The 19,038-nt window shown below is 46.0% G+C and overlaps 4 protein-coding genes across 5 annotated transcripts; 2 read left to right on the top strand and 2 right to left on the bottom strand.

Annotated features, from left to right (window-relative positions):
• Positions 1 to 4,192: 4,192 nt before the first annotated feature.
• Positions 4,193 to 5,403, top strand: LOC123112139 (probable leaf thionin). Of its 2 annotated transcripts, none has more exons than XM_044533065.1 (3): positions 4,193 to 4,468; positions 4,586 to 4,645; positions 4,768 to 5,403. In XM_044533065.1, the coding sequence occupies exons 1-3, from the start codon at positions 4,222 to 4,224 to the stop codon at positions 4,866 to 4,868; spliced, it is 408 nt and encodes a 135-aa protein (XP_044389000.1). In that variant the 5' UTR covers positions 4,193 to 4,221; the 3' UTR covers positions 4,869 to 5,403. The 2 variants fall into 2 exon arrangements, with proteins under 2 accessions (XP_044389000.1, XP_044388999.1); XM_044533064.1 differs by having other exon boundaries at positions 4,580 to 4,645.
• A 139-nt stretch (positions 5,404 to 5,542) lies between these two features.
• Positions 5,543 to 11,184, bottom strand: LOC123112138 (sulfate transporter 1.2). Its single transcript, XM_044533063.1, has 14 exons — positions 10,734 to 11,184; positions 8,790 to 9,148; positions 8,655 to 8,703; positions 8,353 to 8,560; positions 8,102 to 8,276; positions 7,653 to 7,718; positions 7,453 to 7,566; positions 7,249 to 7,365; positions 7,033 to 7,159; positions 6,655 to 6,941; positions 6,364 to 6,554; positions 6,164 to 6,249; positions 5,990 to 6,066; positions 5,543 to 5,891 (listed from the first exon to the last, which is right to left on the bottom strand). The coding sequence occupies exons 2-14, from the start codon at positions 9,117 to 9,119 to the stop codon at positions 5,748 to 5,750; spliced, it is 1,971 nt and encodes a 656-aa protein (XP_044388998.1). The 5' UTR covers positions 9,120 to 9,148; positions 10,734 to 11,184; the 3' UTR covers positions 5,543 to 5,747.
• Positions 11,185 to 12,554: 1,370 nt separating this feature from the next.
• LOC123112137 (pentatricopeptide repeat-containing protein At5g61400) lies at positions 12,555 to 15,384 on the top strand. The gene has a single exon (XM_044533062.1). The coding sequence runs from the start codon at positions 12,701 to 12,703 to the stop codon at positions 14,714 to 14,716; it is 2,016 nt and encodes a 671-aa protein (XP_044388997.1). The 5' UTR covers positions 12,555 to 12,700; the 3' UTR covers positions 14,717 to 15,384.
• A 146-nt stretch (positions 15,385 to 15,530) lies between these two features.
• Positions 15,531 to 17,891, bottom strand: LOC123114815 (fructose-bisphosphate aldolase-lysine N-methyltransferase, chloroplastic). Its single transcript, XM_044536219.1, has 6 exons — positions 17,257 to 17,891; positions 17,122 to 17,150; positions 16,781 to 16,992; positions 16,416 to 16,538; positions 15,919 to 16,323; positions 15,531 to 15,827 (listed from the first exon to the last, which is right to left on the bottom strand). The coding sequence occupies exons 1-6, from the start codon at positions 17,889 to 17,891 to the stop codon at positions 15,615 to 15,617; spliced, it is 1,617 nt and encodes a 538-aa protein (XP_044392154.1). The 3' UTR covers positions 15,531 to 15,614.
• Positions 17,892 to 19,038: the final 1,147 nt, after the last annotated feature.

Below are 19,038 nucleotides of genomic sequence, written 5' to 3'. Positions count from 1 at the left end.
AAGAACTGTATATGATGCAGCCGGAAGGTTTTGTCGATCCTCGGAACGCTAACAAAGTATGCAAGCTCCAGCGATCCATTTATGGACTGGTGCAAGCATCTCGGAGTTGGAACATTCGCTTTGATGAGATGATCAAAGCGTTTGGGTTTATGCAGACTTATGGAGAAGCCTGCGTTTACAAGAAAGTGAGTGGGAGCTCTGTAGCATTTCTCATATTATATGTAGATGACATACTCCTGATGGGAAATAATATAGAATTTCTGGACAGCATTAAGACCTACTTGAATAAGTGTTTTTCAATGAAGGACCTTGGAGAAGCTGCTTATATATTAGGCATCAAGATCTATAGAGATAGATCGAGACGCCTCATAGGTCTTTCACAAAGCACATACCTTGATAAGATTTTGAAGAGATTCAAAATGGATCAGTCCAAGAAGGGGTTCTTGCCTATGTTACAAGGTATGAGACTGAGCTCAGCTCAGTCACCGACCACGGCAAAAGATAAAGAAGAGATGAGTGTCATCCCCTATGCTTCAGCCATAGGATCTATTATGTATGCCATGCTGTGTACCAGACCCGATGTAAACCTTGCCGTAAGTTTGGTAGCAAGATACCAAAGTAATCCCGGCAAGGAACACTGGACAGCGGTCAAGAATATCCTGAAGTACCTGAAAAGGACAAAGGACATGTTTCTTGTTTATGGAGGAGACGAAGAGCTCGTCGTAAAGGGTTACGTCGACGCTAGCTTCGACTCAGATCTGGATGACTCTAAGTCACAAACCGGATACGTGTATATGTTGAATGGTGGAGCAGTAAGCTGGTGCAGCTGCAAGCAGAGCGTCGTGGCGGGATCTACGTGTGAAGCGGAGTACATGGCAGCCTCGGAGGCAGCACATGAAGCGATTTGGGTGAAGGAGTTCATCACCGACCTAGGAGTCATAACCAATGTGTCGGGGCCGATCAAACTCTTCTGTGACAACACTGGAGCTATTGCCCTCGCAAAAGAGCCCAGGTTTCACAAGAAGACCAGGCACATCAAGCGTCGTTTCAACTCCATCCGTGAAAATGTTCAAGATGGAGACATAGAGATTTGCAAAGTGCACACGGATCTGAATGTCGCAGATCCGCTGACTAAACCTCTCTCGCGTGCAAAACATGATCAACACCAGAACTCTATGGGTGTTCGATTCATCACAATGTAACTAGATTGGTGACTCTAGTGCAAGTGGGAGACTGTTGGAAATATGCCCTAGAGGCAATAATAAAAGTATTATTATATTTCATTGTTCATGATAATTGTCTTTTATTCATGCTATAACTGTATTATCCGGAAATCGTAATACACGTGTGAATACTTAGACCACACTATGTCCCTGGTAAGCCTCTAGTTGACCAGCTCGTTGTGATCAACAGATAGTCATGGTTTCCTGACTATGGACATTGGATGTCGTTGATAACGGGATCACATCATTAGGAGAATGATGTGATGGACAAGACCCAATCCTAAGCATAGCATAAAAGATCGTGTAGTTCGTTTTGCTAGAGCTTTGCAAGTGTCAAGTATCTCTTCCTTCGACCATGAGATCGTGTAACTCCCGGATACCGTAAGAGTGCCTTGGGTGCATCAAACGTCACAACGTAACTGGGTGACTATAAAGGTGCATTACAGGTATCTCCGAAAGTAGCTGTTGGGTTGACACGGATCGAGACTGGGATTTGTCACTCCATATGACGGAGAGGTATCTCTGGGCCCACTCGGTAATGCATCATCATATTGAGCTCAATGTGACCAAGGTGTTGGACACGGGATCATGCATTACGGTACGAGTAAAGTGACTTGCCGGTAACGAGACTGAACAAGGTATTGGGATACCGATGATCGAGTCTCGGGCAAGTAACGTACCGATTGACAAAGGGAATTGCATACAGGGTTTGATCGAATCCTCGACATAGTGGTTCATCCGATGACAACATCGAGGAGCATGTGGGAGCCATCATGGGTATCCAGATCCCGCTGATGGTTATTGACTGAGAGCGTCTCGGTCATGTCTGCATGTCTCCCGAACCCGTAGGGTCTACACACTTAAGGTTCGGTGACGCTAGGGTTATGAAGATATGGATATGCAGAAACCCGAATGTTGTTCGGAGTCCCGGATGAGATCCCGGACGTCACGAGGAGTTCCGGAATGGTCCGGAGGTAAAGAATTATATATAGGAAGTGCTATTTCGGGCATCGGGACAAGTTTCGGGGTTATCGGTATTGTACCGGGACCACCGGAAGGGTCCCGGGGGTCCACCGGATGGGGCCACCTGTCCCGGGGGGGCACATGGGCTGTAGGGGGTGCGCCTTGGCCATCATGGGCCAAGGGCACCAGCCCCTATAGGCCCATGCGCCTAGGGTTTCCCCTAGGAGGAGTCCTAGTGGTGGAAGGCCCCCCTAGGTGCCTTGGGGGGGGGGGAGGGAAACCTCCCCTAGGCCGCCGCCCCCCCTAGTAGATCTCATCTACTAGGGCCGGCGCCCCCCCCCCCCCCGTTGGCACCCCTATATATAGTGGGGGAGAGGAGGGACTTCACACACCAGCCCCTGGCGCCTCCACCTCCCCCCGTTACGTCTCTCCCTCGTAGTCTCGGCGAAGCCCTGCTGCTGTGACGCCCTGCATCCACCACCACGCCGTCGTGCTGCTGGATCTTCATCAACCTCTCCTTCCCCCTTGCTGGATCAAGAAGGAGGAGACGTCTCCCGTCCCGTACGTGTGTTGAACGCGGAGGTGCCGTCCGTTCGGCGCTGGTCATCGGTGATTTGGATCACGTCGAGTACGACTACATCATCACCTTGCAAGCTTCCGCACGCGATCTACAAGTGGTATGTAGATGCAAACTCTCTCCCTAGACTCGTTGCTTAGATGAACTCATAGATGGATCTTGGTGAAACCGTAGGAAAAATTTTAATTTTCTGCAACGTTCCCCAACATCCCCGACCCATCAGGGTTCATGTCCTGGTGCTCGCATTATTCCTGAATTTATTTCAGGATTTCCGGCGATGTGCTATCAGTGGGAGGAGACGTTCCCGTCGATGACGAGACGCCTACGGTGACTTCGTAAATCTCAAGATGATATTTAGAAACAAAAATAAATACTCAAGGTATTTCCAGCCCGCGCATCGAGCGAGGCACTTTGCTAGTTCTAAAATAAAAAAACATAAAAGAAAAATCACAAAAAAAAGATTTGCTTCGGCTTGACAGAATGCATCCTAACTAGATCTACAAATACATCAGAACAAAATCCATTTACCGAACAGATCCACAAATAAAAAAAAATCACATAAGCACAAGTACTCGCTCTGCTCGCCTAGCTGATGTCCAGCACACACTCATGAACTGTAAATGAAGGCACGGATAGGGATAATAAGTACCCGCAAAAAAAAAGAGGGGTAATAAGAACAAATAAGAGAGAAGAAAAATGAACAAGAACACGGAAGCTAATGAGGATGGAGAGTAGGCATCTTCTGGGCGAGGTACTATCGACGAGGACAACCGGTCGAGTTGCCACGTATCCGTCCACAACGCAAGAGTAATAAGAGCATCTATAATAGTCTGTATGATGGATTCGTTGGTATAAAGTCCACGTCAGCAGCCAACAGTATATCATACAAGTTCTTCAATGAAGTGTATGTTAGTCTGATGGGCCACACACATTAAATCAATGTAAATAAATTGATGGCCAGCACCCCGAGAGAAGGAAATTGGCTGCCGCAGCTCACACCAGGTCTAGCTAGGGCCCACATAAATTAATGTAATTACTCAGAGCTTGTGCCCACAACGTTGGTTCAGGATCATACGGTCACACACTCTCTCTTCTTTTATTTTAGGCCACCTCATCAAAAGAGTCTACATGGCAGATTTACCAACTATTATCACACGATCATTGGAGATGCCCTAAAGTAAATAAAGTAAAATAGACCTAAGAACATCGTAGTCGGCCATGACACAAGAGGGTGCACGAGAAAACTTAATGCACGAGGCCGGTAGAAGTTAGCGGGCACCGCATGATCGCCTAGGGTACGCAGCGCACACGTAGATGATCTCAACCGTGTACGTGGCTCTCAGCAGAGCACGGCTCATTTATGCACATCACTTCTTAATAATCACTGCCCATGCGGAGCATCGTCTCCTATAAATTGGGGCCATGCAAGTCTGCGTTTTCGCAGCAGGGAAGGCAGCCATGGAAAGCAAACATTTCATCAAGAGCGTGATCATGTGTGCACTCATACTGGGACTTGTCCCGGAACAAATCCAAGTAGCAGAGGGCAAGAGCTGCTGCAGAGACACCAGATCAAGAAACTGTTACAACGTGTGCGGTTTTAGGTACCCCAGTAGCTCCTGCTCAAAAATGTGTGGCTGTGTGCTCACAAGGGACCCCACATGTCCCAGGGAATACCCTAACCTCAACCTTCTCCCTAGCTCAGCTGGTACGTAAACCCAAGCCACTCTCTCTGTTTTCTCTGTATTATTTTGCTCCCAGATGCATGGAAGTTGCAATTAAGGTTGACTAATGCTTGCTGCTGCTGTTGCGGAGGAAGAACCAGATGCCGTTGAGTACTGCAAACTAGGATGCAGGCTCTCAGTCTGTGACAACGTCAACTCAGGTAGTAGTATATCTTAATTAATTCATCATCTGTATATATATAACTTTCAATTTATCATAAGAGGAAAAGTTTTTTTTTTCGGTTTGGAATGAACATTGCGCATATCTTGATCTTGTCATCAGCTGAGCTTCGCGAAGACATGAAAGTCGGCGTGGAGCGCTGCGGCGATGCGTGCGGCCGGTTCTGCAACGATGCCACCAACATTGCATCCGTCGATGCTTGATCATGTATGAGCATGCGCTGAGATCCCGGTGGCTTACCTTCTTCGTCGTTGCTGCCGCCTCAGCCGTTATCTAGTTCTTGCTTTAGCTATGATATGTTAGCCTTTGATGCCAACTACTGTATGTTGCACCCTAGTATCTGAAATGTTGTGTGGGTGCCCCGGTTCAGCTGGTGTGTGCTCTGCTTCTATTTTGGGATCTTGCATGATCCTTTGAGGTGCTGGGCTGGGGTTCGCCGTAATCCCCAGTCATGTAAGATAGTATGTCGTGTGTGGGGTAACAAAAACCCTAGTAGTAGTTGTGAACCTTGGTTTCTCTTAGGCCTTGTTCGGTTGCGGGTGAATCCGAGTGGATTGAAGGGGTTTGAGGGGGATTTAAACCTCTTAACCGAACAAAGCCTTAATGAAATTGGAGAGGGAGGCCTCTCTTTTGATCAAGAAAAAGAAATGCACTGAGATCCCACGTTGATCCTTTATGTAGTATATCTGTACATACTTGAGGAAGATCTGCCATGAGTTCCAGAATTTACTTCGTTCACACTCAGTAGAGGAGCACTTCTAAACTTTATCTTCTACTCCCTCCGTTCATTATTATAAGATGTTTTGGATATTTCAATATGGACTGCATATGAACTGAAATGAGTGAATAAATGCACTAATAGACGGCTATATACATCTGATTCAGAAAAAAGGTTAGAACATCTTATAGTGGTGAACAGGGGGAGTAGTATTTAGTAAACCGGAGAAGCTCCGGTGATTGCCTTAACTTATTATATGTTTCTACATTGGCCACAAAGCCACATCATATTGCGCTGCCCAGCTTAGATCACAGGGAGCACCAAAACTATTCTCAACACCAGCCATTCCTCCGAACTACTTCGCTCACGGTTCCTGCATCGACTTCGTCGTACAGAATCGCACAGCGTCAGAGACCGCGAGGAATATATTGCTGCTTCCAATGTGCTCGGTGAGCTTCGACGCTTGCAGTTTTTCTATGACGACGGAACCAGGATTCGACAGAATGAGCTGCCAAAACACACAATACAAAACAACATTATCAGCTGCCAAGTGAAACAAGATTATTAGTTTTTAGAAAGTGTATGTGGTAGCTTGAATGGGTGTACCTGCATATCTCTTTTCTGAAGATTCTTGTATAGATCTTCAAGAGCATGTATGCCGCTTGTATCGATGTCGATGACCGCTGCACCAGCATTTTTCACCGGACTGCATCAGTACAATGATTGAAAAAAAGGTACTGTAGTTTGAAATTTCTGAGACCAACATATAATTCTACTTACGCGACATTTCCACAATCAGGAAACTGATTTTAGGCAATCCCACTGCTTTAGCTCTGTCTTCTTCGTCTGTCAGCCACCTAAGAATTCTGCCATGGAGCACCAGATATCAGGCCTATGAGGCTGAAGTTACTGAATTCATGTGTATTCTACCATTCTTCAAATTCAAAAAACATAATGTGTGATAAATTTACCATCTTTACCTTTCTCGGACGTAATTAGAGTTGGAAAAATAAATAGCAGAATCAACCCTCACAATCACCACCCCAGGAGTAAGTTTTGCTTCTGGATACTGGCTGATGTTCCGGTATATAGTGGTGCCGGGAAGGTTTCCAAGTAGGGCTGTCCTTGGCCTTGTTACTTGAAGAAGTATTTTGGCAAATGAGATTGCTACCTGGTAATATTCAGAACAACAAGTAAGTTCTACTTATGTCTCCACAAAAAGACATGGACATGTTATTATTTTTACATCAAAGATAATGGTTGGTCCTTACAGCAATCAAGAGGCCAATCTCAACGGATACAAAAACAACACCGAAAAAAGCTCCCATGCAAGCAATGAAGTCCAATTTGTCAACTTTCCAGATGAGAATTGCTGCTTCGTAGTCCACAAGGCCGATCACCGCAGAAATAATGATCGACCCTAGGATTGCATTCGGTGTATATTTGAATAGCGGTGTGATGACCAACAAGGTAAGAAGAACCACTACTGACATAACCACATTGGATACAGGAGTCTTGCAGCCAGCCATGAAGTTAACTGCCGAACGTGAGAAAGAACCTGAAAAAGAAAATACAGGATATAGATTTTGGCACTGTATTTTCCAGACAGTTTACTGTCAGCTCTGCTCGGCAAAAAAGGGTGGAGCTACCTGTTGTGACATAGCAAGATGTCATTGAGCCTACTATGTTCATGGTTCCAAGTGCTACCATCTCCTTGTTTCCATCTAACTGGTAGTCCTTCATAGCAGCAAATGTCCTTCCAATAGCTACAGCTTCCTGATGAAGTAGTCACACACAGATTGATGAGAAATCTGGAGATGCACATGACAGGAAAAACAAATATGTGTTCATATCAGCATACATACTGTCAAACCAACTATGCCGCAAACAACACCGATCTTGAAACCTTTTGCAACAAATGGGCCGGTGAAATAAATCTTGTGTACTGATGATGGGTTGATTCCCTGTTCAATGTGCTTCACCTGATGACCAAGTCAAAATTTTAATCCATGACAAACAGTGTATGGTCCATATCACTGTGCCCTAATTTTACTAACTTAGTCACTTACTATCTGAACTCCTTGCTTGTCGGCACGAGTAATGTATACAAAAAATGTTGCTAGAATCACTGAAATTATAGGAGCAATAGCTGGCACCCAGAAAAGCTTCCTTTTCTTCTTTCCCTGTGTAAATGAAACATCCTTAGTGGATATATAATTTTTTAAATGTTAAATGTGTTGTAAACATACAAGGAAAAAGAAATTCTTACGATGTACTTCGCAAACAGAAGGAAAACCAGGAAAGATACGCCAATCACAATTGTCTGCCAGTTCCACTGCATATACAAGCATCTCCTTGTCAGTATACTTTAGATAACTCACACAGGCAGTAGTACTATCTTTAGCCTATGCTAATCCCTTCCTGACGCGGGAAGACCACAAAAAAGAGGGGAACAAATTCACCCACCCGCTTCCAAATGAATATGACAAATGAGCTCCAAACATCTAAAAACACTTCAGCACTTGCAAAGAGATATTTTTTTTCCCAGATAAGTTATTTCCATATCGACATGGCATGATGTACTTCTATTAATAATGAAAATATTTTTAAGTTCTAGGAATTACAATGATGCTTTTATAATTCCAAAAAATGCAGCGCATGATGTTCTGACCAAGATATAAAATCGACATGTTACTGCTAAGTATATGAGATACGTACCCCGTGATGAACTGATCTCCAGACAGATTCCATGACAGAAACTATGTCGGTTTTCCTTGTAAAGTTTGCGATGCCCAACACGTATTTCAGCTGCTGCAGGGCAATAGTAATGGCAGCTCCCCCCATGAATCCGACAATCGCAGCATGCGACAAGAACTCTATAAGGAATCCTAACCTGAAAAAATTACCAACTCTTAGTCCAACGCACCTACATTATGTGCAAGCTTTTACTATAGGTTTGCATATTATACCTTAGAAATCCTAAGGCTGCTTGAGTGATACCAGCGAAGAAGGTTGCCGTGAAAGCGAGGCGCATGTATTCCTCCTTGTTTTTGACATGGTCAACCTCAGCTTGTAGAAGTGAACCTATCAAAAGAGAAACCACAGCAACTGGACCAATCGCTATATCCCTTGAGCTACCCATTGCAGCATAGATCAATGGAGGAATGAAGCTGGAGTCTGAAACCAACTAACGAAAGTAAATCATGATAGCAAAGCAAGCTTAAATGTTTCGCATCAAATCTCCACAACAGAGTCAAGAGGAGAAACTTACAAAGCCCATACTGCGGATCCAGATTAGCAAGCTTCGAATAGCCAATGTCCTATCAGAGTCCAACATTCAATGTCAGGCACGGTTTTTAATAAGTAGTAAAAAAAGCCAAGGTGGGCTAGTCATCCTTGATGATACCTGAGGAATACAGAGACTTGCGATGGTCAGTCCGGCAATCAGATCGCCTTTGAACTTGTTGAGACTGTAATCCCTACCCCACCCAAATATAGGAAACAAGAACTCCAGCCCCATCATGAACCTCCTCGGTCTGGATTGGCCCTTATACTGACGCAGCGGGTTGTCGTGGAAGAAAGTCTCCCTCAATGTTTCTGTAAACTCTGTGGCCAAGTTCTTCGGAGGGGGATAGCCCACTTTGTACACCAGCGGTGCTTGAGATGGGTCATTGGGGGGTGTCTGTGTGGTGATGCTAGGTTCATCTGCTGCCTCGTCAGATATATGATGAACCATCTCTGCTACTGGAACAAATTTTTGTTATCCTGGAGAAACAGTTGCATTAACTTTAGAACTGGAGAGGGCATGGAGGTTAGAAGTTTACAGTACTCCAAGATTGCAACAAATTATAACCATATAAACACCACCAAAATGACATCACGAAACGATGACCCTTACATGCATAGAAACTATCGATATTCATCATCTTTAATGGTTTTGTCTTTTTTTTCTATCTTAACATAGAATGAATTTGAATTTTAACTTTTTTATATTGCTAGTAAACTGATAAGTATGTAAACTTATTTTGCCGTGACTAGTTTTCGTACTAGAAAGAGATTGAATCAGCAGTATGTTAGTGGAGTACAGGTTATCCTGAATTTTTGTTTTGGGAGAAATATAGGTGATGCTTACTCAAGATAAACACGTACCTTGAGCTCGGACAACTAGAAGGCAAATCTTTTCGTACGAGGAGCTAAGAATAGCAACAGTGAATCCATTTTATGATATCTTCAAAATAGAAAAATATATTTGATATTTGATGCTCACTCTTATGTAGAACAACCATCTGTTTCTCTCAACTGTCCCATTCTAACCGTAAAAAGGATAAAAGAAAAGCTCGACTGTTTTGTTCAGTTCAGTGTGAATAGCGGATAATAATGGTGGAGTGTTGTTTCTTGTAAGCACGAGACTTTGCGGTGTTGGTCTGAAAGTCCAAGCAGGATTATTCAAACGATAGCAATAATTGGTGCAGAAAGTTCCAACTTCCAACTATTCGCTTTGAATCCTGACCCAACGGTAATAGATGAGCAACTAATACTACTACCTCCGTCTAGGTGAATAAGTCATCCACGTAGTTCTAGGTCATCGATTTGAGCAATTAAATATATGTTATATGTCATGAAAAGTATATCACTAGATTTCTACACGGATGTAGTTTCTAAATATATATATTTTATTACATATAATACATATTTAGATAGTTAAATCGTCGACCTAGAACTACGCGAATGACTTATTCACCGAGACGGAGGTAGTAATAAAAGCCAAATGAGTCGAGTTTGTGCCTAGGCTGAGATAGTCCAACTAAGATGACAGAAAATAGTACATAGTACTGTACTACATCTGTAGAATTCTCCAAATCAAAGCTGAGACGAAGAGCAGACAGATGAACAGAGGCAGTTGTTTCCAAGTGAAGGGATTGGTTTATTAATCTAAAGAGTACTGTAAAATTTGACAACCTTAATCTTCTTATAATGAGCAGTGACTGATCACCATTCCACCTAAACGGGTCCCAATTGCGAAGAAAGAAGCCCTTACCACATTTATTTTCAGAAAACCTAACTAGTAGTAGTATTTTCAGTAGAAATTTTCATTTTCGGCCAGTTTCATTAGGCTGTGGATGGAACCAAGAACACTTGGTCGCAGCTTATATCAGTGAATTGCCGGTTTCTCATCCATAAAAAAAGAGATGGATAAACTGCTGATTTGCGAGCAGAGGAACTCATGGCTAACAACAATAGCTGCAGCCGTAACAGACGAAATGCGACGAGTTTGTATACAGAAAAAAAGAAGCACGAAGGACTGAAGGGGAGGGGAGAAGATGCGCATGGGTTGGATGAAAGAAATTACCGGATATACGGTGGTTCCTGTGATCGGTGGATGGAGCCGCCGCGCGCTCAGGGTTCACCGGCCCACGAATGGCGCATCCCTCTCGGCGTTGGCGCGGCGAGAGCGGATATATATATATGCCTTCTGGAGGCACCAGGAGGATCCGCCTGCCGGGGAAACAAACACGCCCAACGGACAAAAGAGCGGCAATGGAAGGTAGCGCGATCTCTGCTGGTGGTTTGTTTATACCACGGAGAAGAGAGAGAGGGAGGACGGCGATGTGGACGTGCCGAACCAAGGAAGTCACGGCGGGCTCCACGGCCGTGGAACTGGAGCCGTCCTACGCCGGTCGGTCAACGGCACGGCGGTCAGGGTCTACGGGGACCAACGGCGGCGAGGGAAGGGTGATGTGGTTCAGTGTTTGGACCGTGGAATAGTGGTCGGGACGAGAGGTGAAGTGCATCGCGTGTGGAGCGGGGTGTTGGAATGGTCCAAGGGTGTAGCTTTCGCCCCTGTCGGGCGGGGCGGCGAGTTTGCCAGGACGGGAAGGGAATCCGTCTGTGCACATTTCAACCGGGTGGGACGTCCGGGGATGGGGAGAGGTGGACAAATTAATGGTTGATGAGATGTTTCCTCTTGCTTCTTTCGTTTCAAAATATAATTGAAGTTCTTTTTTGTGGGGAAAAATATAATTGAAGCTACTAATGCCTCCCCGGCGTTGCCGTGGGAATTTGTAGCAGTGCATAGGGTGAGGATTTATGGGGTGGGAAATATTGGAACGTATGAAAAGAAAATATAATATATGTTTATTTGTACTTTTTTAAATAGAAGTTATCCTGCATTGAGTTGCTCAGTTAATTAGGAAAAACCGAGCGAAAATTAGATTGCCCAGTTAATTGTGGAGAATCGAACAAAAATCATCACAACCGCTGAGGGCTTTGACAAGACAGCACACATCATCATCGTCGTCACTTCTCCTATGAGGCATCACCGCCACCGCTATCTCGTTCAATTAATCTTTTGCTTGAGAAAAATGATTTTTTCTGGAGGTATTATCTTTTGACCTTCCCTCTATGGATCAATTCCTTCACCTCCAACCAATAAGTCTCAAACTTTTACTTAAACAAAAGATCTCCTCCGCATATTTGTGGCATAGGTGCTGGTCCTAGATCTCCCTTCCAGAAGCGGAAGATGCCCCTTCAACTTTATGTCTTTTTTTTACGAGAAAACTTCCGATCTATCATCAACTGTCAATGTAGACCACCTAGCGACGACTACAAGCACTATAGCGAGCCGAAGATGCGCCGTCGTCATCGTCCCTCCCTCATTGGAGTCGGACAAACATTGTTATAGTAGACAGTCAGGAAGTCGTCATGCTAAGTCCCCATGGGACCAGCATAATTATGTTTCTCGCATTAAAGCATAAACTGTGCTTCTCAAAACTGAAACACAATTAGTACAATTTTGAAACACATGCCAGTTTTGAAGCATGGTTCTCAAAATCTATCAACTGAGATCTACTCTCTCTGTAACTTGATATGAGTCTTGACACTGTCATAGAATCTAAAAACATTTTATAAACAGTTACAATGGCAGTAGTTTTGAAGATCTTAACGCAAGGATGCAATGACAAAAATGATTCATGATTTAGACGTGAGGGATAAATTGTTTCCAAAAATGAAATCTATGAAAAAGGTTGATTCTTTTTACCTTATGGCAAGTCATCGAGCACTTTGAAGCTGCGCGGCGGAAGGGGTGGCGCCGCCGAACGGCAGGAAGAAGGTGTGGGGCTGCCGCCGAACCGCGGGTAAAAAATTACGCCGACTGAGGACAGGATAACAACTGTGTTAGAGTGGTCATTTCAGTCAAAATCATTGTACTAACGGTACTGCCTTTTTTTTACAAAATTTACATGGTGATTCTGGTAGGAAAACCAACGGCATCGAGCCCTTCAAAAAAAAAATGCTGCATCGAGCTGAATCTGCTGAATGCTCCTAGCCCAACCGTACCAACGCTCAACAAGCTCACCGAGAAAACCCTTGCGGCGCTCTATGGTGGCAAACCCAGTCAGTCAAATTCCCCAGACCAACAGGAGCAGCAGAGCAGTACAGATTTGCCGCCTCGCCAATGCCAACCCCATGCCACTCTCGCCACCACTCCGCCTCATCCTCTCCTCCCGCCGCCGGCCCCTCGCCACGCACCACCGCTGCCTGTCCTCCTCCGCCGCCGCCGTAGCCGCTGCCACCCCGGCTACCTCAAGGGACCGCGCCGCCCACCTCGCCGCCGCCGTCCACGGCTCGGCCGCGGCCAAGAACTTTGCGCACGCCATCCGTTTGACGAAATCCCTCGTCCAGGCCTCCTCCCCCGGCGCGCGCCCGGGCGCTGCCGCCTTCGCCGCGCTCGCCTCCACCTCCAGCTCCCCTGGCCCCGCGCTCGGGGTGCTCGTCATCGCTCTCTCCCAGATGGCGCTCCACGACGAGGCGCTGTCCGTCTTCCACCGCCTGCCGACGCTGCCGGCGCTGCCCGCCTGCAACGCGATCCTCGACGTGCTGGTGAAAGCCCACAGGTTCGACCGCGTCTGGAAGCTGTTCGACGAAATGCTGAGCCGGGGGATGGCGCCGACCGTGGTGACGTACAACACGCTCATCAACGCGTGCCGGCATGAGGGTGCTGTGGCGAAGGCTCGGGAGGTCTGGAAGCAGATGTTGGCGAGACTGATTGGTCCAAATGTGGTCACTTACTCGACGATGATATCCGCACTTTGTGACGAGGGCTGCATTGCCGAGGCTGAGCGGCTGTTCCTTACCATGAAGGAAACAGGGATGCGACCCAACCATTACACATACAATGCACTGATGAGCAGCCACTGCAAGAGAGATGGTATCAAGAGGGCACTCACGTTGTACCAGGAACTGCTGAAGAGTGGTCTTGTTCCCAATGCTGTGATCTTTACAACGCTGATTGACGGTTTCTTCCAGGTGAACAGAACAAGTGATGCAAAAAATATTTTTCTTGACATGCACAGGTATGGAGTTGCTCCCACTGTGCCCGTGTACAACAGCTTGATTGATGGAGCTTTCAGGTCTGGTGATTCACAAGAAGCATTAACAGTTTATGAGGACATGACTCGCCTAGGTTTGTGCCCAGATGAGTTCACCTGCAGCATAGTTGTAAGAGGCCTCTGTTCTGGAGGTCAAGTGAAGGTAGCGGCCAGGTTTCTTGAAGCAATGCAGCAATCTGGTATTAATCTTAATGCAGCTGCATACAACGCGCTAATTGATGAGTACTGCAAGAATGGAAATCTAGCTGAAGCCCTGGCAACATGCACAATAATGAGTGAGGTTGGAATTGAGCCCAATGTGGTGACATACTCCTCCTTGATAGATGGGCATTCAAAGAAAGGGAAGATGGAAATAGCAATGGCTATATACACGGAGATGATAGCCAAAGGGGTTGAACCTAATGTGTTGACATACACGGCTCTGATTCATGGCCATGCCAAGGATGGTGACATCAATGCTGCTTTTAGGTTACAGAAGGAGATGGCGGAGAAAGGCATTTCTCCTAATTCAGTCACAGTGTCAGTTCTTGTTGATGGTCTCTGCAGAGAGAATAGGATTCAAGATGCAGTCATGATCTTCATGAAGCACTCAGGGCAGAAGAAGCATGCTGACATTCGTACCTGTTTATCGAACTCCACAACTGAGGAAGACCATTCAATCCCAAACAGTGTGACATACATGACCTTGATATATGGTCTTTATTTAGATGGCCAATACCGTGAAGCTGGTAAGTTCTTCTCTTGCATGAGAGAATCTGGTATGGTGCCCGATAGCTTCACTTACTCACTACTGATTCGTGGACAGTGCATGCTTGGCTATGTCTTGAATGCCATGATGCTCTATGCTGATATGGTTAAGGTCGGTGTTAAACCCATGACAACAGTCTGTCCTGACATTTGGTCAAGGGATGCACCAAATGATCTCAAAACTGTTGAAACATAAGTGTTGGCTCATCTGACTAGAATCAAGGCTTGAGAGAAGTTTCACAGAAGCCCAGTTTACAGATCGCGAACCCCATGACTTGTCAGTCATCACAATGAAGAACCATTCTGCTACATCTGGGACAGAACTGAGAGCTTGCCATCTCAATAGCCCTTCACATATGAGTTTCAACTAAGGGCTTCTTTTTGGAGAAATTGAACCTGCTTCTCAAGGCAAATGAAGGTTCAGCCAACTTCACATTAATTTGGATCATTTTGGACCACCAGCTCTGTGAATGGAAAATATGGGAAGTCCCGTACCTTATAGATGATATGTTGATTAATAGAAGCTGCACAAGATGATTGTAAGCTTTCTCTAAGGGACGCAGATGGCTATAATGAACAGAGCTTCAGAGTTGAAGCCCAGCTGTAGCAAATGACCGATTGACAGTAATGCGATCTAGCACGCTAAACCGCTTCTGTGCTAGTTGATATACAAATTGCTTGTGTTCTGAGCTAGCCGAGCTCGGAGTAGAGACGGAGATGCAAGTGTGCAGCACATGCTGCACTAGGACTATAATGGACGATATGATCCATATCACCTTAGTCATAGATAATTTGTACAGCTTCGCTGCTGATAGTCAAATTTGCTGCCACATGCGAGATGTGAAAGATGGTCTCCTATTTTTATGAGATTATTAATGAGGTTATGTAGTACCTGATAGAATTATCATTGAGAATCTTGTATTTGTTTGAAATTTGAATGTTGATAGTGATTTGATAAAAAAATCACTCTGTTTTATTGATTATGGCACAGAAGTTTTTAATCGCACTTGTTAATAATGTGCGAACCCATCTTTTTCTTTTCTTTTCAAATTATTAGTCTGGTGTTGCAAAAAATAGGATGGTACAATCTGTCCCTAGGACTCCCAGAAGATAATGTCACCATTGTCACCAATAAAACCGAGATCCTTGAGCCTCCTTTCCTGGTAGTACTCAAGGTCATCTAATTCTTGCTCCCTCTCCTTGAAAATATCATTGATTTGCTCTAGTACTTTCTTTTCACCCACTCTCACTTCAATGGCGATTTGCTGTCTTGATTGCAAATCTTCTCTCTCCAATAGCTCTTCATCCTGAATATTTTATGCATGTTGTATCAGGCTAATCAGGAGGTAACCAACAAATAAGATGAAAGTGAATAACATTCTTTTTTAGTAGGCTCACCTCTTCTATGGTGGTGTGGTAAGCAGCAAGAGCAGATTTGCAGGCATTCTGGATGACTTGGCATATTGATTCCTCGTTATCACGGCTCACAGGCAGTTCAAGGTGCTCCCAAACTTTATTTCTAAAGAGGGCTTCCAAGAGAAATGCATCTGTTCCCCCGAGACAAAGCAATCGCAGGTAAGTAATCATTTGAGGAGGAAGAGATTCGCCAAGGACAACATCGAAGTATGCGGTCTCCCCCATGCCGTTTAGCTCTGCAATGTCAAGTTTGTCTTCATAGAATGGATCAGATTCAGAGATCTCCAGCGTCAGAGTATATGAGTCCCTTGATGAGTTTGCTTCGGTGAACCCATAGTCAAGTGCCAATTCAGCATTACTCTTGTCCAGGTCATACTGAACATATATCTGTCAAAGTATATCATTAAAACTGCTGGTTATGAAAGATTGTGGCAAATATTACATTACATATAACGAAAGTAATAGAAGTTGATGCATGCCTGTTCTCCAGATTTAACCTCCATTGGCGTCCGCAAAGAGAACACAGTATCCCTACCTAAAAAGCCCTTTCCTTTGATCTCCCAGCAGGATTCTTTTGAGGTAATATCACCATTGTGATTTATCTGATTTGGCAAAGTACCAAAATGATTATAACTGAATGTATTCGGAATCTATAGGTGCATCATGTATTGAGGGCAAAAGCATAGGTAAGCAATCTCTAACAAAAAATATTCCAACAGGTAGCATGACAACTTAATCACTAAAATTACTAGGATGCCCATTGACACAAGGAGAATTGACCTGGGAGCATTTTGGATAAGCAACGTCGGACCATGTAGGCATGTTTTGAGTTCAAAGATCTTACCAGATCAGCAAACGGTATGAGGGCAAGCTTATCCCCACGGAGCTCCGGGAAAACCCTTGATCTTAGTACTCCGAATGCCCATAGGAAATCATCAAATGTTATCGTACCAGGGAAAAGGTCTTTATTCGCGTTTATGATCTCAGCTTCAACATTATCGAATTCGCTTCGCACGTACTCTTTCACACCCATCGTTGTGCTCAGCAATTGTGTTCCTGCAAAGCAAAGGACAAAAAGCATACAAAGTTAATTACTACATCGGGTAACTACTAATCCACAAAAGATCGACGTTCAAGTTTCGATAGCGAAGGCATGGAATTTTCAATTTTGCACGGCATGCTCACCTTGTATCTCCAAGAGCTCTTCTTCTGACCTGCACTGGAGGCACGAAGCAACCACTCGAAAGCATCAGAACGTGCAAGATGAGGTCGTGAAGAAGCAGCAAAGACATTTCATCAAACACATCAGCGTCACCTCACCAGAAGATGGTGGAGTCGGTCTGGCGCGGGAGGATGGCGAGGTAGGGCGCCCACAGCGAGTCCCCTCCGCGCGCAGCCTCCCTGAGGATGAGCAGCGAGACGGAGACCCACGAGCGGAGGACCCCGCCGCTGCCACAGACGCGGCCGAGGTCGGAGGCGGCGACGGCGTCCGCGTCCAACCAGAGCTTCTTGGGCACCTCGGCGACGACCTCGCCGCGGGGCAGGTCCCGCGCCGCCACGAGGCCGAGGCCCTCCGGCACGACTGCCGGGGCCACCGAGCCCGTATCCGCTCCCTGGGAAGAGAGCCAGCGACGGAAGTCCTGCAGCGCGGCGTCGGAGGGCGCGGACACCGCCATCGCCGCCGCCGATGCCCTTGTGGCTGCAGCGGCCGCGCGCGGGAGCAGGTGGAGGAGGGGCCTCGGCCTCCTGGGGAAGCGGAGGACGGGAGGGGGTCCGTGACCGGAGAGGAGTCGAGGCGGGAGGAGGAGGTGGTGGAGAGCTGCCATGGCGCGCGGGGAGGAGACGTGTACTGCGGAGGAGATGATTGTTTGGATTGGGAAACGACGACCGTTGGTTTTGTTGTGTAAATGGCGGGAGTGGATATGATTAGTGCTGGGCCCGAGCTGCAGTGTCATCAACTAATAACAGCATCTTGCACCTTTTACCAGTTCTATGTTAGCTACTCCATCTATTCATTTTTATAAGACCTTGAAAACATTTCAGACAATGTGCAAAACAGCCTATTTTGAGCTGTTTGAAAGGACTTACAAAAGTGAACAAAGAGAGTACTTTTTTTACGTGTATGTTAGCTAATTATTTGACCTACATGTAAGTTGTCTTTTTTTTTCTCTGTGCAAGTCAGATTTTCGTCCCAACTTCTTCCTCTTGCCGTCATCAGTTCCTCGCCCTCCTGCCGCCCTTTGAAGTTGGTCGGGCAGTCTGTCAACGGCGCTGCCGCGCGTGCCTCCCCTTCTCCAAGCTGCCACCTCCACCGGTTTGCCGCATCCCTAGCCATCACTCTAAGGGCCAATTTGGTTTCAAGGGATCCCCACTATTTCGAGGCAGTAGAACCACGGGCCAAGTTGGCCCAGGGAGTTCCCTAAAGGCTAATTTGGTTGTTGGGGAAGTTCAACCCTGGCCTCCAACCCCCTAGGGGGATTTTAAGGAGCACGTGGAATCCCCTCCAGCCGGGGGGAGTTCCTCGCCCAAGCAAGTTACCCTGTTGCCCAAATGGTAAACAGGGGAAGGGCAAGGAAAAACCCAAATAGTGAAATCATAATGTTTAGCAAGTGTCATACAGATTTTTGTCATACATGTCTTAGATTACAAGTTTCAAATTTGACGTGGTCGCCCATTTCTCCGGTGCCAGCGAGCTCCCTACACATATTACCCATCAACCTCTGACTCCCCTCCATCGACGACGTTGTTGCCAGTCGTATAGTTGTCGGCTCCAGGTCGCTCCAGCTCGGCATCGCTCGGACGTCGCTGCCACCAGCGTTACCCCCATTTCCGCCTCCGTCTGTGTCCCGTCATCTTCTCCTACGAGTGAATTCGGCTGATGCAAGTTCCATTTTCAGACAACCAAATGCCCTAACTACTTTTTTGTCTTATTTAGATACCTAAACTCTTAAAAGTGTGCGTGCACTAAATGGACTTCCCGAGCACACGCAGCGATAGCCGTTGGATCCGTCGCAATCTGCGCGCGGTCGGGCCCAGGTGTAACCTGGTCGGGGCGAGGCCGAGCGGCGCATCGCGTGGTGGTGGGGCCAGGTGGAATATGGT

This window comes from Triticum aestivum, chromosome 5B (genome assembly GCF_018294505.1).
Source record: "Triticum aestivum cultivar Chinese Spring chromosome 5B, IWGSC CS RefSeq v2.1, whole genome shotgun sequence".
NCBI classification, from domain to species: domain Eukaryota; kingdom Viridiplantae; phylum Streptophyta; class Magnoliopsida; order Poales; family Poaceae; genus Triticum; species Triticum aestivum.
Note: the sequence above shows the minus strand (reverse complement) of the source record. Positions and strands in the feature narration are given on the sequence as shown.